The 27,585-nt window shown below is 45.4% G+C and overlaps 1 protein-coding gene across 1 annotated transcript; it reads right to left on the bottom strand.

Moving 5' to 3' along the window:
* Nucleotides 1–326: 326 nt before the first annotated feature.
* On the bottom strand, nucleotides 327–24,237 carry Got2 (glutamic-oxaloacetic transaminase 2). The gene is made up of 10 exons (XM_085843675.1): nucleotides 23,964–24,237; nucleotides 13,217–13,373; nucleotides 11,246–11,374; nucleotides 9,911–9,970; nucleotides 7,662–7,823; nucleotides 7,373–7,477; nucleotides 6,541–6,691; nucleotides 5,259–5,424; nucleotides 2,514–2,664; nucleotides 327–703 (listed from the first exon to the last, which is right to left on the bottom strand). Exons 1-10 carry the CDS (start codon nucleotides 24,050–24,052, stop codon nucleotides 581–583), a joined length of 1,293 nt encoding a protein of 430 aa, XP_085699801.1. The 5' UTR covers nucleotides 24,053–24,237; the 3' UTR covers nucleotides 327–580.
* Nucleotides 24,238–27,585: the final 3,348 nt, after the last annotated feature.

Here is a 27,585-nt window from a genome sequence, read left to right as displayed (position 1 = left end):
GCTCTAGAACAGCAATGACAAGGGGCAAGCGGACACGACACTACATCTTCTACTGTCCCTGTTGAAGTGGCAACAGACCTGTTGGTTTTTGTAAAGCATAATTTCTGTAATGTGGTCTGCTGACACAGTTTGCTCCACACCAGGAGGACGAACTTGAGGACAACTGTTAATGACAGAACTAGTTATTTTTCTCTTACAGCCTCTATTACGGGAGGCTCTACCGGGGTCCATGGGGGAGCCCCTGATATCACCTGAGGCTTTAGGTAAAGCGTCTGACCTATTCCAGTGCCATGGCTGACAGGTGTTTGGTGCTGTGATTTTTCTTGTGTGTGTAAACTTTCAGAAAAGCTGGAGACAAGAGGATGAGGGAGTTTGGTTTAGAGCCGACGAAGTTCCAGATACCAGCCGAGGAAGCCTCCGCCCTACCTCTCTTCCGAGGAACGAGTTCAGTCGCTGAGTTATGCACCGTGGTTGGAAACCGGATCTATTCACCACCACCCACCCTCCCTCACCCTGCACGTGATGCTCACGAGTGCAAAGGCTGTCGGGAAAGTGGTCTCTGTTCCTTCGCACCTGGGAATTACTTGGTGACCTGGTGAATGGCATGGGCAAGGTAGCCCACATTGCCAGAGGTGACCCCTGCCACGGAGATTCGGCCATCCTTTGTCATGTAGACCGAGAACTCCTTGGTCAGCCGCTCCACCTGCCGAAAGAAAAGAGCTAGACAACCACTTCCGGTGAGGATATTCCAGCTTTGACAGGGCACCCAATAGCCAACTTCTTAAATTTTTTTTCATTTTTTATTTTTTTCACTTTAAGATAGAATTTAGTGTGTGGGTTTTTTGTTTTTTTGTCTTTGTTTTTGTTTTGTTTTTTGTTTTTTTAGAGAAAAGAATAAATAGCTATTTTAAAGTTTTAAAGTAGGAACTGGGGTGTGTGAGATGGCTCAGCAAGTCAAGGTGCTTGCCACCATGCCCGATGATCCGAGTTTATTCCCAGAACTTAGATGGTAGAAGGAGAAAACCGACTCCTGGGGGCTGGTGAGATGGCTCAGAGGTTAAGAGCACTGACTGCTCTTCCAGAGGTCCTGAGTTCAATTCCCAGCCACCACATGGTAGCTCACAACCATCTGTAATGAGATCTGATGCCGCCTTCTGGTGTGTCTGAAGACAGTTACAGTGTACGCACATATACATAAAATAAATAAATGAATAAATCTTTAAAAAAAAAAAAAGGAAAGAAAACCGACTCCAGAAAGTTATCCTTTGACCTACACATGTGCCATAGTATGTGCATACACACAGATCAAAAAAAAAAAATGTTAAAAAAGTAGGAGCCATGCATAATGGCACATGCCTTTAATCCCTGTACTCGGGAGGCTGAGGCAGGTAGATCTCTCTCTGTGAGTTAGAGGCCAGCTTGGTCTACATTGGAGGATAGCCAGGGCTACATAATGAGACTCTGTTTCAAAAACCAAACCAAACCCAACCAAACACATAAAAACATTAAAGTAGGATTATGATTTCTTTTCTTTTTTCTTTTTCTTTTTTTTTTTTTTTTTTTTTTTGGTTTTTCGAGGCAGGGTTTCTCTGTGCAGCCCTGGCTGTCCTGGCACTCACTTCGTAGACCAGGCTGGCCTCGAACTCAGAAATTCTCCTGCCTCTGCCTCCCGAGTGCTGGGATTAAAGGCGTGAGCCACCACGCCTGGCTTGGATTATGATTTCTAAGGCATAAAAAGGTAGGGAGAAAAAAATACCCTCAAAATTAAGCAGCCTCAGAATTCAGTTATATAATCGCTCTTTCCCCTCTTCCTTTGATATACCAGGAGTCATCATAAGCACGAGAAAACAAGCTATTATATACCATGTGTAAAAACCTGCACCACAAAAAAACCAAAAAAAAAAAACCCCTCAAAACAAAAACAACACAAAATCTCAATACAACAACAACAAAAACAACAAAGAAACCCCACAGAAGTCCTTTTCTGCCTCAAGCCATTACTATCATGACCAAACTGAAAAACCAAACAAAATCAAAAACCAAACAAAAACCCACCCACCCAACCAAAACCTGAAACCAACCTCCACCCCAAGGTATGCACACTTCAGAAGACTGCAGCATCACGGGGACACAGACAGAAAAGCAAGTGATAAAAGAAAAAACAAGGACAGGGTGTGTGTGTGAGGGGCACACACCCAATCTCAGCATGCTACATAGGAAAACCTTGGAGAGAGAGAGAAACAGAGAGCATGAGAGCTCGCTGGAAAACCAACCAGGCAGTCCCAGGTCCAGGATGAGATGTGGGTGCTGGAGCCTGAGGCAACATTAATAAAACCTCACCTCACAACACAGCCCCACCACCAAAAACCAACCAACACCACCCAGGAAATATCTCATGCCCCCTTTACCTAAAAGGGCTCTAAATTAAGGACACTTGAATTAGCAGGTGAGCTTGGACAAATTCTGGCTTGCAAAGGGCAGGGGTTTGCTGTGGGGAACCAGAGCCCACTCACCTGCTCCGGCTTTAGGCCGGTGAAACAGAACATGCCAATCTGGTCGGTGATGTGCTGCCAGTTGTGGGAAGAGCCCTCTTTCTTCAGGTTGGAGACCAGCTGGGTCCTCATGCTGATGATGCGGTCAGCCATGCCTTTCACCTCCTGCAACCTGTGAGGAAAGCAGAAGGATGCCGTGCTCTGGCTACGCCCCAACACGGAAGTAAGAGGCTGCACACTCTTTCACTTGAGCTTTTCTCCTGAATGCCTTAATCCTTGCTCCTTACACAGTCAGTGTCTGGTGGAGACATTTTTATTTTTTAAGCTTTCTGGTTTTTATTATAAATGCTTTGATTGGCGTAAGTCAGTCAGTGCTTGGTGCTCTTGGAGGCCAGAGGAGAACGTTGAATTTCCTAGAACTAGAGTGGTTGTGAGGCACCATGGAGATGCTGGGAATTGAACCCAGGTCTTCTGGCAGAGCAGCCAATGCTCTCAACACCTAAGCCACCTCTCCAGCCCCAGATAGTTTTAATGATTATCATTAGTGTACTTGAGAATGGAGGGAAGTTTAGATATCATTTGAAAATAGCAACACTAATTTGTCGATCAAACAGTAAAACATGACATGATTTTAACCTTGGTGGAATAGACATTCCTGCCTTCATAATGGAGACAATGGTCTAGGCCACATAGCAGGTGCTGAGGACTGAGCTGTGGTCATAGCCCTAAAACGGTTACAATAGAGATCAAAGGCCTCTATGTTAGAGCCATGGCAGCACAAGGCAGCAAAGAGCAGTGCTGGGCTGCAGGACGGCCACAGAGAAGAGAGGGGACAGGAAAGGACAGCTCAACTTGCTCCATTTTCAACAGTCTTCCCTGTTCTCAGAACTGCCAGCTACCATCCATTCCCTTGGCCCTGCAGGAGATTTCTTTTAAAGGCATGCACCACCACTGCCCGGCTTGTTGGATTTTTTCTTACCAACTGGACCACTCTGACAACACTGAAAGTTTATCTCTCCAGGGTTGTATGCTCGCTTTCATCAACAATCTATTTCATCAACAGCATCATGCATGGCTACATCAGAGGTGACAGCTGCCAACTAGAGACTAAATAATGTTTTTATTTGAGCCAGTTAGCTGGGAATGGCAGTAAACACCTGTAGTCCCAGTGTAGTGAGAATTCTGGAATTCTGGTTTCTTTAAAGAACACAGAAACATTAGCTATGTTTTCATTTTAATCCAAACGTGGAGATGTGGGGCTGCTTCGGACTGACTGCAGCAGCTGATTATGACTTATTTGCCTTGGGCTTTAGCAGAGGCGTGGTTTGCCAGCTGTAGGTAGTTTGAGATTGTGTGATGTTAGGAATTCTGGGAACTTTTCAGAGGAGATATATATATACTAGAGCCTGTCAGGGGTGGGTCGGTTGTAGTTTTTTAGTAGTCTTGCTCAAAGAAGAAACAAGAAAGAAATTAAGATTCAGGGATCTTTCTCTTTCTCTTCCCCTCTATCCTTCTTTCTCTCCTATCTAGTGGTAGGGGGTGAAATTGGGGGAGGGGGGGAGAGCAGCATTGGGAAGATAGAGAGTGGGAAAAAAAGAACCTACAAAATAGCAAAGACCAGCTATATCCCAGCACGTAGGAAGCAGAGGCAGGTGGATTATTTCTGTGTTTGAGAACAGCCTGAGTTACAGTGTAAAATATTATCGCAAAAGAAGGAAAACAAACAAGCATAAAGAAGTAGTGGGCAGCAGCCGGCTTCACCTCAGCAACATTAATCCTGGCCTCTGAGTGAGATCAGAATTTTAACGTTTGGTGACAAGAGCCACCCAACTTTCTTCACTATGAAGACCTGGGTCCTAGCGGGACTAAGCATGAGACCCGAGTGTCTCACATGCATTGCTCCCTTAGCAAAACCCTGCCATCCTCTAGAGAATCAAGTTCTGACTTCTCACAAAATCAGGATTTCTTCTCTAACTCCCTAAATGCTACTTTGTGTTGTTTTTGAGTCAGCTAGTCCAGGATAGTCTCAAATTTACTTTGTAGCCAAGGTTGTTCTTCCCTGGGACTGGAGTTATGAATGGTTTTGAACCACTACATGGGTGCTGGGAATCGAACCTAGGTCCTCTGCAAGAGCAGAAAGTGCTCCTAACCGCTGAACCATTTCTCTAGTCCAAAATAAATAAAGGTTAAAAACAGATTAATATGAGAAAATAGGTGTTGAGATTGAGTATCGGTAATAAAACCGTAAGTATGCAGAAACATTGATTCAGTGCTAGCCAGTGGGACAAAGTACACGGGCTGGGGATACAGCACAACGCATGCTTGTCTTCATGTATGAGACCCTGGGTCTCAGCCGGGTGTGTTGGCGCACGCCTTTGATCCCAGCACTTGGGAGGCAGAGGCAGGCAAATTTCTGAGTTCGAGGCCAGCCAGGGCTACACAGAGAAACCCTGTCTGAGAAAAAAAGAGGAAAAAAAAAAAAAAAAAAAAAAAAAAAAGAGAGACCCTGGGCCTCACCTCCAGCATCACAATACAAAAGTATCTTCTGGAGGACATTTCCTGTGCTAGGTATCGCAACTGAACTTGAATTCAAGGCAGGCAGGTTTTACTTACTAAATGTGAGATGCCAGAATAAAAGAGCCTGCCGTTTCTGAATTTATGGGGAAATACTAGACTTATCTGTGCCAACAAAATGCACACTCCCTTCTCTTCCGTCTGCCTTTTCCATTCATGGAGCTGTAGCATGAAACAGCGAGTAATCGTTACCATTGCTTCCGCAAGTCTGGAGAAGTCAGGATGGTTGCTGCGATCCGGGCCCCATTGAGAGGTGGGTTGGAATACAGGGGACGGATCAAGATCTTCAGCTGTGACTCCACCCTTTTGGCTTCTTCTGCATCTTTGCAGACCACCGTGAAGGCTCCCACACGCTCACCTGAAAAGATAGCGGATACTGTCTTCTAGCAGGCTGAAACAAATAGTGAGGACATTTGCTACATGGTATCTGCTTCTGTCAGAAGAACCACAGCAGTAGTTTGTTTTGAGACAAGAGTATCAACACTCTGTAGCCTAGGCTGGCATGGAGACAGGTGATTCTCCTGTCTCAGCCTCAGGAGAGCCTGGATTATAGGAATGAGCTACCACACCTGGCGTAATAGTTCCTTATTAGAAATAAACAATGTTTGACCAGTCAGAAGGGTGAATTTTGAATTGAGTCACAACTGAAAGCGTTCAGGGTCTTTTAAAAATATCCTCTTCCCCCCGCCCCCCCGAAAAGAGGGTTTCTCTGTGTAGCCCGGGCTGTCCTAGAACTCACCCTGTAGACCAGGCTCGTGTTAAGCTCACTGGTATTCACCTGCCTCTGCCTCCAGAGGGCTAGGATTAAAGGTGTGTGCCACTGTGCTTTGGCATTGCCATTTTTTTAAAATTTACTATTTCACCCCCCCCCCCGACCCCTGGGCTGCTGTGGTGCACCACTGTGTGTATGTGAAGGTCAGAGGACAATTTGTGGGAGTCAGTTTCTCCTTCAGCCATGTGGGTTCAACTTTGGTCATCAGATTTAGTGGCAAGCACTTTACCTATTGAGCCTTATTGCTGGCCCAGGATGTCTTTTTAATGTAGTATTTATCTCCTTAGCTCCCGTATCAATTATTTTGCATGCAGAAATAACCAATTTTTAAAAATTATTTATTGTTTATGTAAGTACACTGTAGCTGTCTTCAGATACACCAGAAGAGGGCGCCAGATCTCATTACGGATGGTTGTGGTTGCTGGGAGTTGAACTCAAGACCTTTAGAAGAGCAGTCAGTGCTCTTAACTGCTGAGCCATCTCACCAGCCCCTTCATTTTTTTTTTTTTTTAAAATTACAGGAATTTAAAGACATTGAAGATATGTCTGAGAAAATCTACAGTACTTTCCCCCCATCTTAGGAATACTGCATATTAGCAACATGCAAATGCATGTAAATTGTCTCTGTAGAGTCTCTGCTTTGTGGCATTCTCCCCAAGCTCTCCTTTGAGAATACACCTTACATTGGGCCCTCTGACTTACCGTACAGGCCCATGTTCTTGGCATACGATTGGCAGAGGCAGACATTGATGCCCTGCTCGATGAAGTGCCGCACGGCCCAGGCATCCTTATCACCATCACCGCTGGCAAAACCTTGGTAGGCCATGTCAAAGAATGCAAAGAGATTCTTTTTCTGGGAAGAAATGAGAAGACCAGTGTTTGAGGCAGGCCAACTGCTGATGCCCGGCGACCCTATGTACTATTAGCAGTAAGAATGGGGGACAGAGGATGATGGGAATATTCCTCTCTGGGAATTCTAATTAGTGTCTTTCGTCACAGGCAGCTCCTCTCAAAGAAAAGGCAATGCTAGCTGGGCGTGGTGGCGCATGCCTTTAAACCCAGCACTTGGGAGGCAGAGGCAGGCGGATTTCTGAGTTCGAGGCCAACCTGGTCTACAAAGTGAGTTCCAGGACAGCCAGGGCTACACAGAGAAACCCTGTCTCCAACACCCCCCCACCCCCCCAAAAAAGAAAAGGCAATGCTGAGCAAGCAAAGGAGGGGACACAGAAATGTGCCTCAAAGGACGAGCAAATAGCCACTGACAGGAACAAATGGAGGAGCCACCGGCAGGCCCCTGGGGCCACAACAGCTGCTGTGCCAGAGACAAATTTTTGACAGTTTCATCAGAATTCACTACATCCGGGCTGAAGGATGGAAACTTTTGTTTGTTTGTTTTGGCTATTCACAATAACCATTGATTACAAACCGCCCCCCCGCCCCCCGCCCCCCCCCCCCCCCCGGCAGCGAATCCACGCGTGGGTTGGGGGCAGGCTCGGGGTTAAGCAACCAGTTCCTGACGCTTTATCCTCCTCACCTTCACCACGGACGCTATCTCCTTCCACTGCTCTGGACGCGGGTCCACGCCGGTGGGGTTGTGAGCGCAGGCATGCAGGAGGAGGACACTCTGCTCTGGGATTTTCTAAGGAGAAACAATCGAGATTTTTGGCTGTGCAGCTTCAAAGGAAACAGCCGACACACTACAGGTCACTGTTAGCCGAGAAGGGAGAAGGAGAACCTAGGAGTCAGCTGGCCTCCTCTAAGTCAGACAGACAATGAAAGCGGCCGGGAAACAGCAGAAATCGGGCCTGGAAAGCCACACTTACTGATATGTCTTCTAGGGCTCCCGAGAAGTCAAAGCCGCAAGTCTTGGGGTCATAGTAGCGGTAACCTTGGAGCTGCATGCCGGCATCCCTGAAGATGGGCGTGTGATTTCCCCAGGATGGTTTGGGCAGAAAGACATCTCGGCTGAACTTAAAAAACCTTTGCTAAAAGACGGGAAAAAAGGGAATGAGAAAATGAAGAAAGAGAACAAAATGCTAATGTATTCCTGAGAGGAAGTGTTTTGTTCCTACTGGCTGTAGCAAGATGGCCTGGGTTGGAGGCCAGGCTCTGTGAATGATTCTGGCTGAGGTAAAACACCTGTGCAGGCCCCACCAACTGAAAGTCCCATACACGGGAATTTGCTGGCTAGTCTTATGTCAACTTATACACACTTAAAATTATTTATATTGTTTTACTTATTATGTTATGTTTACTTGTTATGTTATATTGTTTTTGTTTTTTCAAGACAGGGTTTCTCTGTGTAGCCCTGGCTGTCCTGGAACTCACTCTGTAGACCGGGCTGGCCTTGAACTCAGAGATCCGCCAGCTCCTGCCTCCAAAGTGCTGGGATGAAAGGCATGTGCTCTTTATTTATTATATTTTAATGTGAGATCTTGTGGGTTGTGATGGTTTGTATATACTCACCCAGGGACTGGCACTATTAGAAGGTGTGGCCCTGTTAGAGTAGGTGTGGCCTTGTTGGAATAGGTAAGTCACTGTGGGTGTGGGCTCTAAGACGCTCCTCCTAGCTGCCTGGAAGCCAGTATTGTGCTGGCAGCCTTCAGATGAAGATGTAGAACTCTCAGTTCGGCCTGCACCATGCCTGCCTGGATACTGTCATGCTCCCATCTTGATAATGGACTGAATCTCTGAACCTGTAAGCCAGCCCCATCTAAATGTTGTTTTTATAAGAGTAGCCTTGGTCATGGTGTCTGTTCACAGTAAGACAGAAGTTGGTACCAGGGACTGGGGTATTTATGTGATAGGCCTGACCATGCTTTTGTTTGGAAGAATGTGGATTTTGGGGCTTTGGATTTGGAAAGCAGTGGAATGCTTTTATTGGGGCTTAATGGCTGTCCTAGTAGGAATATGGAAGACTTTGTTACTGAGACTGACTTAAACTATGCAGACCTGGTCCAAGAGGTTTCAGGGGAGAATTTCAGTGTGTGGCCTAGAGACCGTCTTGGTGGTATTTTGGTGAAGAATGTGGCTACTTTCTACCCTTGTCTGAAGCGTAGGTGAATCTTAACTGAGAACATGCCTTCATAAGATCCAGCTGAAAGGTATTTTTTTAATTAGTGATTGATGTGGGAGAGCCCAGCCCATTAAGGGTGATGTCATCCCTGAGCTGGTGGTCCTGGGTTCTACAAGAACGCAGGTTGAGCAAGCCAGGGAAACAAGCCAGTAAGCAGGACCCCTCCATGGCCTCTGCATCAGCTCCTGCCTCCAGGAGCCTGCCATGTCTGAGTTCCTGTACTGACTTCCTTCAACAATGAACAGTGATATGGATTGCGTAAGCCAAATCCTTTCCTCCCCAACTTAGTTTTTGATCATGGTGTTTTTGATGCAGCAACAGAAAACCTGACTAAGACATGAATTGGGTAAGTTTATTAAAACACATGCTCTCTACTAATACTGCATGCTGTGCTGCTGGGGATCGTGGCCCACACCTTTAATCCCAGCACTTGGGAGGCAGAGGCAGGAGGGTCTCTGAACTCCACAGAGTTCCAGGAGAGTCAGAGATACATGCCTAAGACCTTGTTCTGAAACAACCAAACAAAAACTCCAAATCCAAACTTAAAAACCAAAAACCAAACAAACAAAAACTAAAACCCCACTATATGCTCAATATACTTTATTCCTTATAATTTCTCCATAGTGCTTTCTTTCACCAGATGACAGGAAACTTGCCAGTTCTGTGGGAAGAGGAAGCCTGGTGCTGGGTGAGTAGCCACACACAGGCTAGGAAGTGCTATTAACCTCCTACTGAAAGTTCATTCTTTTTTTTTAAAAATTATATATTTTATGTATATGAGTACACTGTCACTCTCTTCAGACACATCAGAAGAGGGCATTGATTGGATTGCCATTGAAGGTGGTTCTGCACCACCATGTGGTTGCTGGGAATTGAACTCAGGACCTCTGGAAGAACAGTTAGTGCTCTTAACTGCTGAGTCCTCTCTCTGCACACCCCCTACCCCCTGCCCCCACACCCCACCCCCAAGTTCATTCTTGAAAGAGTTCCACTCACCAGAAAACTGGCTCCGACCCTTAAGGCTCCAGTCCCGGAAATGGTCTGCACAGTGACGAACTGCAGGGGATACAGAGAGTCAGTCTCTCTACCCTTTACACTTCAGAACTTCATTCTTTTAGCTATTTATTTGTATAGGGATCGTTATTTGATATTTGTATAGGGATATTTATTTACTTTATGAATATCTTGTCTGCATATTTGTATGTACACCATGCTCATGCCTGTTGCCCTAGAAAGTCCAGAGGCATCAGATCCTTTGGAACTTCAGATCTGGAGTTATAGATGGTTGTGAGCTGCCATGTGGGTGCTGGGAATCAAACTCGGGCTCTCTAGAAGAGCAACGAGTACTCTAAACCACAGAGCCATCTTTCCAGCACCTGTTATTTGTACTGTATATGCCCTGTGTATATGGGGCATGCAGTATACGCATGGCATGGCATGCGTGCATATGTGTGTGTGGGGAAGACAGAAGACAATGCCTTGGAGCTTGTTTTTTTTCCTTCAGCCTTCATTGTGGGATCTGGAGACTGAACTCAAACCATCAGGCCTGTGCAGCAAGCACTTTATCTGCTAAGCCATTTTGCTGGCCCCTACAAGTGAATGCTGGATGGTGAATTCCATATAACCATCTGTGTTATATGGAAAATTTTAGGATATAAAAACTCTTTCTCAAAAGAATAAAGGAGTGATTTCTACACACACACACACACACACACACACAAATATAAAGACATTAAAATAGTCACTATATTCAAACGCTATTTTAGAAATAAATAGTAGTCAACAAGTATATTATTCTTTGTAGTGCTGAGGACTGAACCTAGGGCTTTTACACATTCGAGGCTAGTATTCCACCAGTGAGATATTAATACTTTGTTTTTAAATCTTAGGCAGAAAAATAAATTTGAAAGTATATCCATTAAGCCACATCTTCCCTTTTTCTTAAAAAAAGTAACCCACAGGCAGTGTCTTTATTTTAGGATCACGGCCTCTCTGTCCATGCCCTGGGACAGGGCAACAGAGGACAGCCATACCAGCCCTGCCCCCATACTCATGGCTGCTTCTCCCATCTAAGCTGGAAGCTTAACACATGATTGTGGGGACTAATTATAGGCCCAGGGAGGCATTTATAACACATATGCAGTATAAAAAACATGAAAGTCATCAACACCAACAAGCAGGGCAAAAGTTATCGATCAAATTCTGTCAAATCTTCAAGATAATCTATATCGTTAAACTTCCTTCAGTAAGTGTGGCCACCTCAGCCATTACACACATATTAACTGAGTTAACATTTCCCGTATCAAGCTCAAGCCCGTCCCGCTGGCTTACCCGGCCGCTTTTCAACACTTCGTTGTTCTCGCCCAGGGCCAGTTCTGCAGAAGCCTTACAGAATTCAGCCAGTCCCCCAATGGGCAGGTATTCTTTGTCCAAATTTTTTGCAGCAATCTGGGCCTCTGCCTAGACAAGAAAACATAAGTCTTAGTTTTTTTCCTTCTACCCTCGTCCTACTGAGATGACAATAAACGGTTTCTGAAGTAAATGTCAGAGGCCACATTGCTATTTGGGCTGCCTATGAACTCCTGGGCCTTCCTGCTAAGCCGGGACTGGCCACTTGGCAAGCCTAATATTCCATATGAAGTTACTGTTTAAGAAGGATAAGTGGAATAGTTGACATTTTGTATCATAGAACAGAAATGATTTTTACTAATTTATGTTAATATCATTTTTGAGAAATAAAATTGTATTTATTTTGAAGTTTCCTTATATGTGGATTAGTAAGGTGGTTTGGATGAGAATGTCCACAGGCTCATATGTTTGACTACTCCATCCCAGCTGGTGGAAGTGTTTGGGAAGGGTTAGGAGGTGTGGCCTTGTTGGAGGAAGTGTGTGCGCATCTCTCTGCCTCTCACTTGCAGATCGAGTTGTGAGCTCTCTGGTATTCTTCACCATGGAGTCACTCTGCTGTCAGGGACTTACCCTCTGAAACCATAACTCAAACACTATGACTTGCTTGGTGTCATTGTTTTGTCAGAGCACCTGAAAAGTACCTAAGACATCTAGGCTGGCTTGAACCTGCCAGTATCTTGTTTCAGCCTCCCAAGTCCTGAGATTTTTTTTTTTTTTTTTAAGATTTATTTATTTTATTTATTATATGTAAGTACACTGTAGCTTTCTTCAGATATTCCAGAAGAGGGCGCCAGATCCTGTTACGGATGGTTGTGAGCCACCATGTGGTTGCTGGGATTTGATCTCTGGACCTTCAGAAGAGCAGTCGGGTGCTCTTACCCACTGAGCCATCTCACCAGCCCCCTGAGATTTTTAAGATTGTTTTGAGACAGGGTTTCTCTATGTCGAGTAGGCTGTCCTGGAACTTGCTATATAGAATAGGTTGTCCTTGAATTACCAGAAATCTACCTGCCTTTGCCCCCTGAGGGCTGGGATTAAAGGTAAGTGCCACCGTGTCCAGGACAATTACTGGGGTGTGTGCCATTATCCTGGCTAAAGGGTTTTATATGGAAAGGTAAGGTCTTTCTTGGTTATCATGTAACATAATAGGGCTCTCTTGCAATACAAAAGAATGAAATTTATGAGCAACATGTTAGGTGTGTGAAATGACAAAATCCAATTGAATGTATAAGAGTATCATGGCGTGTCAGGGTATGTGCCAGTCGGGGAACTTACACTGTGACAGAGGGAGAGATGGTCCCCCTACCTGACTCATAGGGCTGTGGTGAACTGTTGAGATAATGGATGGTAGTGCTTGGTTGTGGTCTAGCCTACAACAATAGCTTATCAATCAACGAATACATTTTTAGAATTCTTGTGATGTTGTGATGTGTTTGCATGCCAGAAAACACTCTATCACATCTAGTATCTCCAGCCTCGAATAACTTCTGAATGTAACAAAAACTGGAGAATGAAAGAAGCTATCCTGTAGTTCAGGAAGGGTGGATAGCACAGGCCTCTCTGGGTGTGGATTTCACCACAGCAATCACCAGAGGAATGGAACTAAGAGTAGCTGCACTCGCAGCTGGCTATTCCTCTCCTTAAGAGATGATGTTAAAATTGTCATCCTCTTGTGCCCCCTCAGGATTAGGCACCACGCCTGACTTACAATCGTACAGGCCTTGTGGCTTTGATCTGCTTTCTCAGGGAAGGAAGATCATGGTCTAGAAAAGCCAGGTGATTCACAAAGCCAGAGCCAGGACCTAGGGGGAAAGGGTCTCTGAGTCCTGGTCCAGCACTCCTTTTGGCTCAGGTTCCACATCCTAGCTAGCAGGAGACGAGTGCCAAGCTCACCTTCCGGACACTGGGGAGCACGTAAGGCTTTCCGTTATCATCCCGGTAGGCACCAACTCCCAGGTTCATCTTCTTGCTGTTGGTGTCTCTCTTGAAGGCTTCGGTAACGCCCAGGATGGGATCTGGAGGCCCCATTTCGACATGGGTCCACCAGGAGCTGAAATGAGAAATAGGTTATCCCAGCCATGAGCTCGATTCCTACAGCCAGGTATGTCTCTGCTCTGCCAAAGATCCATTTTGGCATGTGTGTATTACAGAACAGGCACCAGCTATCCAATAGCACAAAAGCCTTCAGAAGACTGGAGATCAGCACAAATATGACAAGATGCAGAAAGATAGCACCCAAGTTATTTTGGGTAGGATAGGGTACAACCACAGGTTGAAAACTTTTTTTTTTCTTCAGCTTATTAATAATGAAGGCGTGGCTCATATACATCGGGACACTTTATTCAGCTGTAAAGAAAAGTGAAAATTAAACTTTCAGGTAAGCCAACATCACCAGTTAATATTATGCGTGGGGTAACTCGGACCCAGAAACAGACGCTGCCTGCATGTTCTCTCCCTAGCTCAGAATCTTTAGATGCAGGTGTAAAACCTGGAGTCACCACAGAAATCAGGAAGATAAAAGGGACCAAGGAGACCGACCGCTAGAGAGGGGGACTGGAAACAGGTACAATAAAGGGGAAAATGGGGAAAACAGGGAGTGGTTTTAAATGGGAAGCAGAAAAGTAGAGGAGACCAAAAAGGCAGGGGCAGGGGAGTGCGGGTGTGTGTGTGTGTGTCAAAAAGGCTTGAAAAGCCATAGGGAACCAGTTTTCATTCCGTTTACACACACACTTAACGAAGGGATGCCACTTGGATGACAATGCTCCTCAAGCGCGTTAGACTACCTAACAAGAGTGCCAGGCATGGCAAACCTTCCTTTGGCTTGTTGGACAGGCGAGTCTAAGAGACTCCCAAACTAAGTTGGCTATTGCCTTTGTCCTCAGAGAAACTGAACTTAAGCTCCCCATTGCTGAAAAAAAGCACCTGTCAGACAAAAGACTTGGAGAAAGAGATCTGGAAGCCGCCTCCGGCAAACTAGCATTTCATAGTAGCCTAAAAGGCTTGGCAAGCTGCCAAGGGGGAGGAGCAATCGGTAGTCCTACTCAGCCTTAAAACTTACAAACCACAACAGTGACCAGCAAAGGCAAGATAGAACCAAGCATGCATGACTGATACTGTGTATCTGTGGCAATCCACAGCTGTCCAGCCTATCTGAAGTTTCACTAAGAGAATTCATGTCTTGTAGCCGGTGATTGTTACTTTGTGTATTTGTGTAGGGTTTTCTTTCTTCCACCTTTCTCTACCCTTTTTCCTTCCACCCTTCAACCCCCTAACACCTGAGAAGAATGATAGCTAGGAAAGGAAAGAGAGCCCTGAATAAAGTCAAGGGTTGGAAAGGGGCAACGGTTATCTATCAGGTTAGACTACTTCCTGCTGACTAGGGGTGCCGAGTTCCTTAGGGGCAAGTTTGTTCTTGGTTGTCAGGACATCAAATTTGTTTCTTCTTTTTACATGACTACTTAACAAACCTTGACCAACAGCAACCAACAACCCACCTCTTGCGGGCATTTATTTATTTATTTATTTATTTATTTATTGGTTTTTCAAGACAGGGTTTCTCTGTGTAGTCCTGGCTGTCCTGGAACTCGCTCTGTAGAGCAGGCTGGCCTCAAATTCAGAAATCCGCCTGCCACTGCCTCCCAAGTGCTGGGATTAAAGGCACACACCACCACTGCTGGGCTATTTATTTTTAAAGATTTTATTTATTCTATGTATATGAGTATACTGTAGCTGTCCTCAGACACACCAGAAGAGGGCATCCGATCCCATTATAGATGGTTGTGAGCTACCATGTGGTTGCTGGGATTTGAACTCGGGACCTCTGGAAGAGCAGTTGGTACTTTTTTTTTTGTTTGTTTGTTTTTGTTTTTGAGGCAGGGTTTCTCTGTGTAGCCCTGGCTGTCCTGGAACTCACTCTGTAGACCAGGCTAGCCTCGAACTCAGAAATCTGCCTGCTTCTGCCTCCCAAGTGCTGTGATTAAAGGTGTGTGTCACCATGCCCGGAGCAGTTGGTACTTTTAACTGCTGAGCCATCTCTCCAGACCCCGGGGCCTATGATTTATATAACCTCTGAAAAGTCTCCAGAATTCCAAACATCACACAATTGCAGAAAGCATCTGCAGCTGGCCAAATCATGGTTGCTGTGGACAATCTGAGGCAGTCCCACGTGCCACACCTGGGATTAAAATGAAAACATTCATATATATAGCCCAGAAAACAAATGAACAAGTACACCGGTATGCCTAGCTTGTGTAGTTGCTGGGGATCGAACCCAGGCCTTTGTACATGCTGGACAAGCGTGACTACCAGTTGAGCCATATGTCCAGCCCCTGGCTTGAAATCTAGGTCAGGTGCTTCTGTGTACTGGAGCTTACACTAGGATTTCTGCAGCTTAAACTATAAAACAAAGCCTACCCTTACTATGTGTCAATAATGTGGAAAGACTAAGCGCCTGCCTGACATGTTTTCCACCTCTGGACGGTACTGGCAGACTAGATTGCAAAATCCTACTTCTCAGTACTTACAGCATCAATTCATAGGCTTCCTGGCAAATGTGAAACCACATTTCTACTACTTTGAATGCACTACCTTAAAATATGTTTTTCGGCTTGTTTCATCCTCAACCAGTGTAATTTTAGGAAAAACATGTATTAGATGAATACTTAACCCAGGTGAAAGGCATAGTATTTATTATTATTAATATATATTTTATTTCTATTTATTTATTTTTGGTTTTTCGAGACAGGGTTTCTCTGTATAGCCCTGGCTGTCCTCGAACTCAGAAATCCGCCTGTCTCTGCCTCCCGAGTGCTGGGATTAAAGGCGTGCGCCACTACCCCCAGCATTAATATATATTTTAAAAAGAATTTATTTTATGTATATGGGTGTATTTGTAGCTGTCTTCAGACACTAGAAGAGGGCATTGGATCCCATTACAGATGGTTGTGAGCCACCATGTGGTTGCTGGGAATTGAACTCAGGACCTCTGGGAGAGCAGTCAATGCTCTTAACTGCTGAGCCTTCTTCCAGCCAGCCCTCATTAATATATTTTATTTTTAATTGCTAGTGAAGGGTTCTACTACTGGGGTACAAGTCATAACCCAGTTTGAATTTTTTAAAAATACGTTTAGGCTTAGAGGAATTGAACAGGTCCTATTTCTCACCCCCTTGCTAGCACTAGGAGTTACTAAGGTGCATTTGTTACAGTTACAGAGCCCTAGAGATACCTTGCATCTTTTCCTAGTTTAGTTTAAGTCTGTTTCTGTTCACTTCTCTCTAGGAAACCACCTATCTCCTTAGGCTTCTCTTGACTGTGGCAGTTTCCATTTCCTTGGTTTTGGTGACTTTGATGCTTTTGGTACATTCTAGCCAAATACATGCCACTGGCCTTGGCCTCCCTTTGGAGGTTTTTCTCATAATCATATTGGGGTAAAGTGTTTCTTCTGGGAACAATTCTATTTCGTGTTACTGAAGACAATTTCTAATAACCTTTACATGTTCAAACAGTGTGTTAACTAATGAACTGGTTCTTTAACCACAGATAATTTCTGACAGACAATGAATTCTAAGTATATTTTAAAGTCTTGACATTCTCTATGGAAAGCAGTAATTTTATGGGCATGTGCTCTGCCACCAGTTTAACAGGGGATAAAGGACACATGTACTAAGCTATGTCAAGTGCTTTCTTGTTTGTCCATGTGGGGATTCACATCACTGCCTCCCTCTCTCCCCCATTTTCACTGGAAACAGAAGTTAAAAGGAACTTAACAAGTGGTTGAAAACACACTCCACCAGGAGAGATACAACTGGTTTTTTTTTTTTTTCAAGGGAGGAAAAGGCCGTTTGTCCTGAACCCTTTAGTTGTTGGTTCAGGATTCCCTTTTACTCTTAAAATTTTGAGGAATCTAAAGAACTTCTGTTATTTTTCTCCCTTACCTGAGATTCAACTATACAAATATCTGTAGTGGGGCCTGGGCACCTGGGATCATAGGTGCAGATTGGCTTCAGCCTTTGGCTGGAGAAGTCCACTTGGCACTGTGGGCTAAAGGCTCTCTCTATGTAGCTCAAGGTGGCCTGGAACTACTAAGCCACTTGCCCACAGATCCCCTGACTGCTGGGATTACAGTGTCTGGCTGTTAACACAGTTCCTGAGCTCACAGTGGGTGGTGTATGTTAGTCGGAGCGCCTAGCTGCAGCTCCTCCCAAAGCTTCCACTTGCGTGGGGCTTAGCTATTAATATTTACTGTGTTGGGGACTAAACTTGAGAAATCTGTTAGCTATTAGCCATCTGAAAACTGGAATCATGGAAAACCATGTGCATTACCATAAATAACACCTTGTATTGCTATGAAAATAGTTTTGACCTGCCAGGTGTGGTAGTGTCTGCTTGAAGCCTCTGCATATGATAGTATCAGATATATGAAAGGGCATGTGAGGACAAATTCAGATGGCGAATCCTGTTTCTCTCTCTCTCTCTCTCTCTCTCTCTCCTTCCTTCTTTCCTTTGTGGTTTCAAGGTTTCCTCTCCAGTTACTATCTTCAGGCTTTTGAGAGTGGTAATGGGGACCTAGGCAACCAGAGGGGGAAGCCCTCATTGCATCTTCAGAACAAGCACAGAGCTTTGTATGGGGACCCTCTTTATGCCCTGGCAGACAGCTTTGGGGAACTTAGCATCTACTTGCATATTGGAGTTCCTGTCTCCTTCATGCAAATGTCCAGGTTTCCAGTGATGAGTGCGTTTGCCAGTGTCGATTGTATGTTCTCAGGCCACAGTTTTGTTGCTGTCATCAGAGCAGCCTTCCTAACACTCACTTGGGCAGGAACCATCCTGCCAGGCCCAGGATGGGAAGCAAGTATCCGAGAGAACGTGGTGAGCAGTGGTGCCTGGTTGATAACTGATGCATCAACGTGTTTAGAGTTTGTTCAACTTGGATGGCGTAGGTTGCCTGGTAGTGGTGACTTTACTTGCTACCACGTAAAACACCCTTTTTTCCCTTTTCCAATCAGCTCAGACAGTAGGGTGTATGCTTTCCTAGATGGTTTCCCTAAACTTAAGGCTGACTCCATTATGGTCCTGATTAAACCCAGATTCTCTGGCTAAGAATTATTTTCAGACTTATTTTTTGTGTATGAGTGTTTTGCCTGCATGTGTATATGTGCACAGTGTGCATGCCTGGTGCTAGTAGAGGTCAGAAGAAAGTGTCAGATCTTGTGGAACCAGTTATGGATGCGTGTAAGACTTCATGTTGGTGCTGGGAACCAAACCTGGGTTCTTTGCAAGAGCAACAAGTGCTCTTAGCTGCTGAGCCATCTCCCTAGTCCCCAAAGTGAAGATTCTTCACAACTACGCTGCACATTTAACTTTAATGTTTTATTGTCATTTTTGGATAAAGAGGTAAACGACGGTTGTTCCCCAGGGAATCATGGTCCTATTTTAATTACATGACCAAACTTCCCCTGCTGGCTCTTTACGATTTGGCCTTCCTAAAACTGGATATGAACTATAGCTAAGCAGAATCCTCAGGCTTTCATTTAAAACCGTGTTTGGAATTTCCTGAAAAATATTAGCTTTCCTTATGATAAATGCACCCTCTTGGCAGAATGTAACTGAAGGCTGTTACTTCATGTTAGACAATTCCTCTGAGGAAAAGTTCATTTTACAGTTTTTCTTAGGAGAGATAAGCAAGAAGCCTTTTATAGTTTCATTTTATATAAACAAAGTTGTGTGTTTGTGTGTGTGTGTGTGTGTGTGTGTGTGTGTGTATGTGTGTGGTATCTACAGGCTGGCCTCAAACTCATATGGAGATCCAGTTGGCTCCGAGTGTTAGGATTAAAGGTGTGGGCCATCATGCCTGGCTCTATAAAGAAAGTCTTTAAGGTAGTGGTTCTCAACCTTCCTAATGCTGAGACTCTTTAATACAGTTCTTCATGTTGTGGTGACCCCCCTCCCCAATAAAATTATTTCATTGCTACTTCATAACTGTAATTTTGCTACTGTTATGCCCTCTGCCCCTGGCAGGCTGAGGCAGTGGGTGAGCTAACTGGGGGCTAGTGCTGGAAAGCTCACCCTTGAGGTGCCCGCATAGGAGAGCTGGTGGGGCCGAGCAACTCAGCTATGACCCAGGCCCAGATCCAGGGCTTTGAGTTGGCCTGTTCACTGCTGGAGTATGTGAAAGGCTGTTCCTGCAGATGCATCTCTAAGATACAGGGCAACATTGGGATATACAAAAGGAGCCCCAGTAAGGATCCAGTATTGATAGTGTAGCAGAAGCCAGAGACCTTGAACCAGACCGGTGACTCATTGCAATGAACATTCGCAAATAAAGATGCATGGGCAATAAGGTACACTATGGGATACACACTGATACACTACAGCACACACACACACACACACACACACACACACACACACACACACACGCACACGCGCGCGCGTATAAAACCTTTTTTTGGGGGGTGAGGGGAGAAGGTTGCAGGGGTAGAGGGGTAGACATGAATGGACATGGAGGTGAGTGGGAGTGGGGTGCATGATATGAAATTCACCAAGAATCAACAAAAAGTTAAAAAGAACAGCTGTAGGTTTAAGGTGTCCTAAGGTGGTGCTCATAAACTGGCCATGTGCTAATGTTCTTGGAGTTGGGACTGTAAAGAGTAGAATATTAACCACTTCCTACGAGATTAGATGTGGGGTGACCAGCAGGGAGACATTGATGGTGCAGCCTGGCTGTGAGTCACAGTGATGACTTTGGGATAGGGAACTGAGAATGTTTTTGGCGAAGCCCCCAGAAAGAAAACCCAAGTCCTTGAAGGAAAGTTGTGGGTGTGGGGAGTGGAGGCTTCCGGGAGGAGGGGCCCTATGAGCTGAATGCTAAGGAGGAGAGGGGTAAGAGGAAAACTGCCTGCAACACAGGTTTAGGAATGAAGGCAGAGGGGGTGGGAGCTGTGCGCTGCTGCAGCAGAAACCCGGAGGTACAGAAATCAGGCTCCGGAGGTACAGAAATCAGGCTCCGAGTGACTTAGGCGAAACGTTAAAGTTCTTTCATCTGTCTAGCTTCTGCCAAACGCTTCAGCAGGGTGCAGTGAATTATTCACTAGGGTTTCCTAGCCAGCCATGTCCCGTGGAAAGTGCCGCCAATTAGTACTCCCAGGCAGCCTCACTCTCACGAGTGATACTAGTGGCAGGCTCCGCCCAACCTGGTGGGGCTCCCAAAGGAACCTGTGCTTGGTGAGCTGCTAATTCTGTTATTTAAGAGCAGATTTTCCACTACTCCTGGCTTAGGATTTCCCAGGGTTTTACTTTTTTTCAATGGTGTCTTTTAATAGCTTGTCCTGGCCAAACTGCTGGGATTCCAGTAGCTTACCCACTTATGAACTGGGTGAGTAGAGGCAAGAGACAGGGACTCCAATCTCAGGAATCCTCATCTGTTAGATGTGGCTTAACAGTAACGGTATCTATCTCAGAGGGTCGGTATTCATAAAAACACAGTCAGAGGCGCCAGGCACAGTGTTTCTGATGGTCACTGGCATTAGTCTTGAAGTCATTTACTACAGTTTCACTTGTCACCATTCAGCCCCTGCTAGAGCCCTGCAAGACCAGTATGTGGAGCCTTCAAACAGCATGTGGCCATAGGAACTTATGGCCAAATGCATCTCTTTCTGGCTTTAAAATTATTATTATTTTACATTCTCAGGTGACGTGACCTTTTCCCATTCTTAGCTCTAGGCAAAGAATGAAAAATTATTCCTTAGCCATGTAGTGTTAGAGCACACCTTTAATCCAGTTACACAGGAGGCAGAGATAGGCAGATCTCTGTGAGGCCAGCCTAGTCTACAAAACGAGTTCCAGGACAGCCAGTGCTCAGTTACACAGAGAAACCCTGGCTTTAAAACCAAAACCAAAACCAAACTAACCAACCAACCAAACAAAAAGTCTTCCCTTCCCTCATTTTAGCAGTTATTGTAAGCTGTGAGGGAGAAAAACATACTTTGAAACAACTCAAATAGGTTTTGGTTGTTTCTCATCCCCAGACAGAAGCCATGCAGCCACCTGCCTGTCCACATCACTGTCATTAAGCATGGAGTGAAATGAATACTTTGACTGTCAAGGGCATTCAAACGTCCAGAAGGCGACTTTCATTTTTAAAAAAAGGCCCTTAAACAATGACAGAGCTGCCTCTCGAAAGGGCAGGAGGTATCATTCCTGTTTAACCGTGTGAACAACACTTATATAAAATATGTAGCAGATAAATTCTCTAGAAGCCTCAGCCATGAATATTCTTGCATAACTCGTAAAACAAAACAATCAAACAAAAAACCCCGAATGCCCCAAACAATTTCCAAACTCCTGTCATGCATGCTAAGCAAAGGGGCAGTGATCCTTTGATCAGCTATGAGTGATCAAATGTCAGGTTCTCTATGTCCCTCATTATCCCACGCCTTAAAACTGTGAAGATTATAGACCTGGGAGAGCTCTGCTATTTGTAAAGACATAGCATTAGATGAAAACCAGAGTGCTCTGGGGGTAAACTGATAACCCATGGCCTACAAAATGATTTCTACAATGCCCTTTGGACAGAGACGTGCAGGGCCACAAACATTGAGCAACGGTGACCACTCAACCAAAAGATGCTAGGGACAAAGTATTCAGATAAGCACTGCAAACGCCTCATATTTCCCAGAAGCTTTTTTAGGCAGCTTTTGAAACGTTTTCTTATTTACAGTCCCACTCTAGCACAGGTTGGCCTGGAACTTTTTTTTTGTAGCTCAGGAGAATGGACTTTAACTCAAAGCAATTCCCCTGTCTCATGCCCCTAATATTTTGGTTTCCAGGACCATGTGTAGATTTTGATCTAAAAATGAAAAAAAAAAATAAAAATGCTGTATTTGTTTATAAAATGAGGGCTTGAAATAAAAATATACAAAGTGAAAGGCATTCCACGGGCCAGGCCTGTATCTCTGGCACAGTGCTTGCCTGGTATGCACTGAGGCCCTGGGTTCTATCCCTGGGGGAAGGGAGAAGGAAGCTGTAGTAACATTAGAAAGCTACAGGTAAGATGACTGCAGCGTGTCCCAGGCAGGCCTGGTGTACATAGTAAGCTTCAGGCTAGCCAGGGCTACATAGTAACCCCGACACAGAAGCAAGCAAGTGTTTAGATACAACTCAGAACTAAGTTGCCAAGGTCTCTGTTATCCCTTACCTTAAATTCTAACTGGGAAACGACAGAAAAGGAACAACAGTTAGGCTCTCAGACTGAAATCACTAAGCAGTCACACCCAAGGGGGAAACCGGGCCAAGCAGTTTAAGTGAAGGTCAGGTATTTCAGGTATATATATAGAGATATACATTACAAACAGGGATATTTCAAGGTTAAAATAACGGGAAAACTGATTTTCCTCCTACCCATACAAGTACCTCGTTTTTGTTCTCCAAATTGCAGCATAAATAACTCTCCCCCGATTCTCCTCCCCTTCAGGTGGGTAGGCATAAAAGGGCACCCATTGGCATGGAGCCAAAAAACGGTCTCTGGGAAGGACAGACTGTTCTACTACCGTGAAGATGCTTGAACACATTCAAAGGGAAGAAGGCAAGCATAAAAAGTTACGTAGGCTTCGCTCCCAGTTAGTATGTGCCCCGGGGAGGTGTCTGCAGTACTCCAGGAGACTGTCTCAAATCTGCTCTTCTGAGGCCCAGGGAAGAATTAGGAGTTACTAGTTCCCGTTTAGGCCTGGAACTTTCAATACACCTTAGTTTAAGATTTGTCTTTTTAAAAAAAGGAAGTCAGTCCTCTTGTCTTGCTCACAGCTGCATCACCAGCAACTGGTCCAGTGCCTGGCTCGGAGAAACTGGGTTACGAAATATTTTAAGGAGCAAAGAGCCGACTGAAATGCAGAGAGAGATTGATGGCTTCCAGTCAGCTGAATCTCCCAAGGGTTTAAAACAAAGAAAGTACATTACACTTCAACCCTTTTCCATCCAAAGGCCAGGCTGGTCTGTCAGGGGACAGGGGATCATCAGGCACTAGTGTGGTGACACTGAAGGAAGGATGCACCACACCAAGGTCACGGATGCACACCGGGCCCCCGAGAACCTCCTTCCATGTGGTCACATTTCCCTCCGCCACGCACGCTGCTTCTACACAGCACTGGCAGATTTAACCCTCTGGACCCCGACAGCTGGACCCGCTGTCCCGCAGGGCAGCTGGTCAAGGACACGCGCGCCCCCCTGCACCACAGCCAATCAGCGACAGGCAGCTCTGGCACCATAGCCAATGGCTAGAGGATGGCCCAGCGCCACCGCCCACGTGCTCACCCCTCGCCCCGCACCCCACAGTGCTGAGTCCACATCTGGGACCCCCATCACCCGCTAGAATGGGATTCTGGGTGCAGTCGAGAACCACAATTCCCACCTCGGGGGCTACGCTGGCCCACTGTCCAGCGATACAGGGGAGGGATGAGGGGTCCTGGGGTCACCCCGGGGCGCAGACACTGGACTCTAAGACTCGGGCCAGGCAACCCTTGGGGACACACGAGGTGCGCGCGTGTGTCCGATCGTGGGGTGGGGTGCAGGTTTCGCAGGGTCCACAGTTTGGCTGGGCAGGGGCAGGCCCGCGGTGCCACTGCATCTCTGTATCCCTCGGCTCACCTGGCTCTGGCAGAGGCTGCAGCAGCTAGGCCTGGGTGAAAGGCAGCAGCCATTCCCGAGAGGATGCGGCTGGAGTGCAGGAGGGCCATGGTGGGCGGTAAGACGGCAGTGGATGGTGTTAGAGCCGAGATCAGGGTAAGCGTCCGCTGGAACCGAGGCGCGGGCTCCTAAAAGGTGAGGACAGTGACTTCCCTGGGCGTGGCTAGAGCGGCCCTGCGCCTGGAGCAAATCATGTCGCAGCGGCCCCTTGAGGTCGGGGGTAGAACTACGACACCTCCACGGAGGTCATGAAAACTCGCAAGGGCACTGCTAATCGCCGCCTATAAATCCTGTGAAGCTTGTATGTGAGGATGCGCAGTCCACGGTGCTCAGCGCTCTGCTTCCAGTTAATCATCCGCTACGCTAGAGGCAGCTGCCTAGCGTGCCAGTTTGAAAGAAGGAAAAAAATGTAAGCTGACCCGAGGAAGTATTTTTTTCCTAATGCTCCACAGTGTGGTTTTGCTTTCAACCCACTAGTTTCCCTAAGTGCAAGTCTCTCAAGGTTCAGATTGCTTTCATGTCCCTGTTAGAGGACAACAGGCATATTTTGTGGGGCAGTTGTGAGTATTAACTTGTGAGATTAGCAGATTATGCCCTAAAAAAAAAATAAATAAAAAAGGGCCTGATTAGTCAATACAAAATTACCCAGGACCAACGACAAACTTTTGCACTTCAAATCTTCATAATTATGTTTGGAAGAAATGAATAAGTTTTTAAAGGCTGGGAGAATGAATTTGAGACAAACCCACAAGTTGACCGAGTTCACTCTGAACATGGGCCATTATTTCCCAAGGACGCCTCCCAGAAATCTGTATAGATTGCCAGTCTAGTTTATCCGGCCACTTCAGTTGTCTGTGTGATTGTTAGCAAATCTGGGGGCCACAGCATGTGCTGCAAACTAGGTCCAGGTCACTGGTCCTCAAACAAAATAGTGAAAAGCAGAAAAAGAAAGATTTACTTGCTGGGTGGTGGTGGTGCACACCTTTAATCCCAGCACTTAGGAGGCAGAGGTAGGCGGATTTCAGAGTTCAAGGCCAGCCTGGTCTACACAGAGAAACCCTGTCTCGAAATTTTTTTTTTTACTCAATGTGGCCACACTGGGAAGTTGGACAGAAAGATCCAGTTTTCCTTCGGGGTTCAAATGAGAGATTCCAATGTAAACAGATTCCCAGTCAGTTTGTGTTCCTGCCTGCCATTGACCCATCCTGTAAGGTGATCGATCTGATAAGTTGTTAAAACTGTATAGACTCTCTGGGAGAAAGGTTGCCTCTCTGGCTGGGGCCTTTTCTTATTTCAGTATGAGAATCCTAGAGATTTTGCCATTTCTTTGGGTTCCATTGTTTCAGTAGTCAAATTGATAGACACGGTGACTCTTTAGGATGTCTTCATTTCTTCCAGGGCTGTTGCATGAAGTACAGATCCCTACATGAAATCACATTCTGGTCTACCCTAACTTACTGTCTTCAGGCACATGTGTCTCCCTGACCTTGGGCTAGATTTTTTTAAAAAAATATTTATTTATTTAATGTTGTATGAGTATCCTGTTGCTGACACACCAGAAGAGGGCATCAGATCCAATTACAGAATGGTTGTGAGCCACCATGTGGTTGCTGGGAATTGAACTCATGACCGCTGGAAGAGCAGACAGTGCTCTTAGCCACTGAGCCATCTCACCAGCCCTTGGGCTAGATTCTTTTTTTTTTTTTTTTTTTGTTTTGTTTTTTTGTTTTTCGAGACAGGGTTTCTCTGTATAGCCCTGGCTGTCCTGGAACTCACTTTGTAGACCAGGCTGGCCTCGAACTCAGACATTTGCCTGCCTCTGCCTCCCAAGTGCTGGGATTAAAGGCGTGTGCCACCACCGCCCGACTTGGGCTAGATTCCTATAGGCAATGACTTTGGATTCCTGCACTATTGTATGTGTTGTGGTTTGAATATGCTTGGACCGGGAAGAGGCACTATTAGGAGATATGGTCTTGTTGAAGGAAGTGTGTCACTGTGGGGTGGGCTTTGAGACCCTCCTCCTAGCTGCCTGTAGAACAGTCTTTTCCTCTGCCTTCAGAACAGGATGTAGAACTCTCAGCTCCTCCAGCACCATGTTTACCTGGATGCTGCTATGCTCCCACCATGACAATGGACTGAACCTCAGAACCTGTAAGCCAGGCCCAGGATTGTTGTTTGTAGCTGATTTGTCTTTCCTGTCACTTATTGCATAGCCTAATGATTCCTGGGTGTTACTCCACCCTATTGAGCAGATTTCTTGCAGATCAACGTAAAGATGAGCTTTCATGAGTTAATGCTGCTTAGACGAATTAGTAATTTCACAGAATTCCTGACTTGATTAAAGTAATTTTAGGAAGAAAGTTGCAAGACGGTTTTGGTTGTTTTTTTTTTTTTTTTTTTTTTTTTGGTTTTTCGAGACAGGGTTTCTCTGTATAGCCCTGGCTGTCCTGGAACTCACTTTGTAGACCAGGCTGGCCTCGAACTCAGAAATCCGCCTGCCTCTGCCTCCCGAGTGCTGGGATTAAAGGCGTGCGCCACCACGCCCGGCGGTTTTGGTTGTTTTGTTAGAAAGATGTAATAAAGTTAGACTCGAGACTAGAATGTGCCCACTCCTCATAAGTAAAGGCTGCATACTAAGAAATACAGTGAGCTTTCATACACTAAAAAGAGATGTAGGCTTGGGACAAATTTGTGTTCAAGGAAAAATATTCTGTGCCAAGGATGAAGCCACAGGTGTGTGCTGTGATGAGGCAAGGCTATGTAAAAACTGTTGCTTTGAACTTATAATGAGCTTACAGTATGAAGCTGCTTTGAGCTTGTTATAGATACTTGCCACACCACCTCCAGTAGGATCTGTGCGACAAGTTCCACAGGCTGAGGCGACTGAGGTGACTGAGGCCTCCTGGAACTGATTGTGGAACTCTTCACTGGAGAAAAAAATATCGAACCATAGTTTTCATGGCAATCTGTTTTGTTTTCTCTTATTCCTTTTCTTATTTACATGTTCCTGGTAGCCTAGGCCAAGATCTTAAGTGAGAATGGGTAAGAAACCATCCCTTGAGATGGGGTCACTAACATGACCTTATCCCCAGGGAAACCAACGCTTTACTTTTTAAATAATTTACAGAACTATTTTTCTTAAAATAAATTTTTTATTAGGTATTTTCTTCATTTACATTTCCAATGCTATCCCAAAAGTCCCCCATACCCTCCCCCCACTCCAATTTACAGAACTATTATGATAAAAACTTTCCCAACAATAAAATTTCATATGGCTACATGTATGTCATTGGAGGTGGGTTTTGGTATTTGGTAAAGAAAGCCTTAATTAGCCGGGCGTGGTGGCGCACGCCTTTAATCCCAGCACTCGGGAGGCAGAGGCAGGCGGATTTCTGAGTTTGAGGCCAGCCTGGTCTACAAAGTGAGTTCCAGGATAGTCAGGGCTACACAGAGAAACCCTGTCTCGAAAAACCAATAAATAAAGAAAGAAAGAAAGAAAGAAAGCCTTAATTAGAATTAAAATAGTTCAAATTTATGTGTTGAAGATTTATAAAAAAAAAAAAATCACACATTAGATGTTAAA

The sequence above is a fragment of the Mus caroli genome, unplaced genomic scaffold, assembly GCF_978045245.1.
Source record: "Mus caroli unplaced genomic scaffold, Mus_caroli_1 scaffold_10, whole genome shotgun sequence".
NCBI lineage: Eukaryota > Metazoa > Chordata > Mammalia > Rodentia > Muridae > Mus > Mus caroli.
This window is presented reverse-complemented; position numbering and strand designations above follow the sequence as displayed.

What these genes read in the sequence shown, in the direction of transcription:
- Got2 (XM_085843675.1), bottom strand. Translation starts at nt 24,052, where the DNA reads ATGGCCCTCCTGCACTCCAGCCGCATCCTCTCGGGAATGGCTGCTGCC. An exon ending in GCAGCCTCTGCCAGAGCCAG is followed by an intron (nt 13,374 to 23,963) that starts GTGAGCCGAGGG and finishes TTCTCATTTCAG; the next exon opens with CTCCTGGTGGACCCATGTCG. An exon ending in AGATAGCGTCCGTGGTGAAG is followed by an intron (nt 6,692 to 7,372) that starts GTGAGGAGGATA and finishes ATTTCTTCCCAG; the next exon opens with AAAAAGAATCTCTTTGCATT.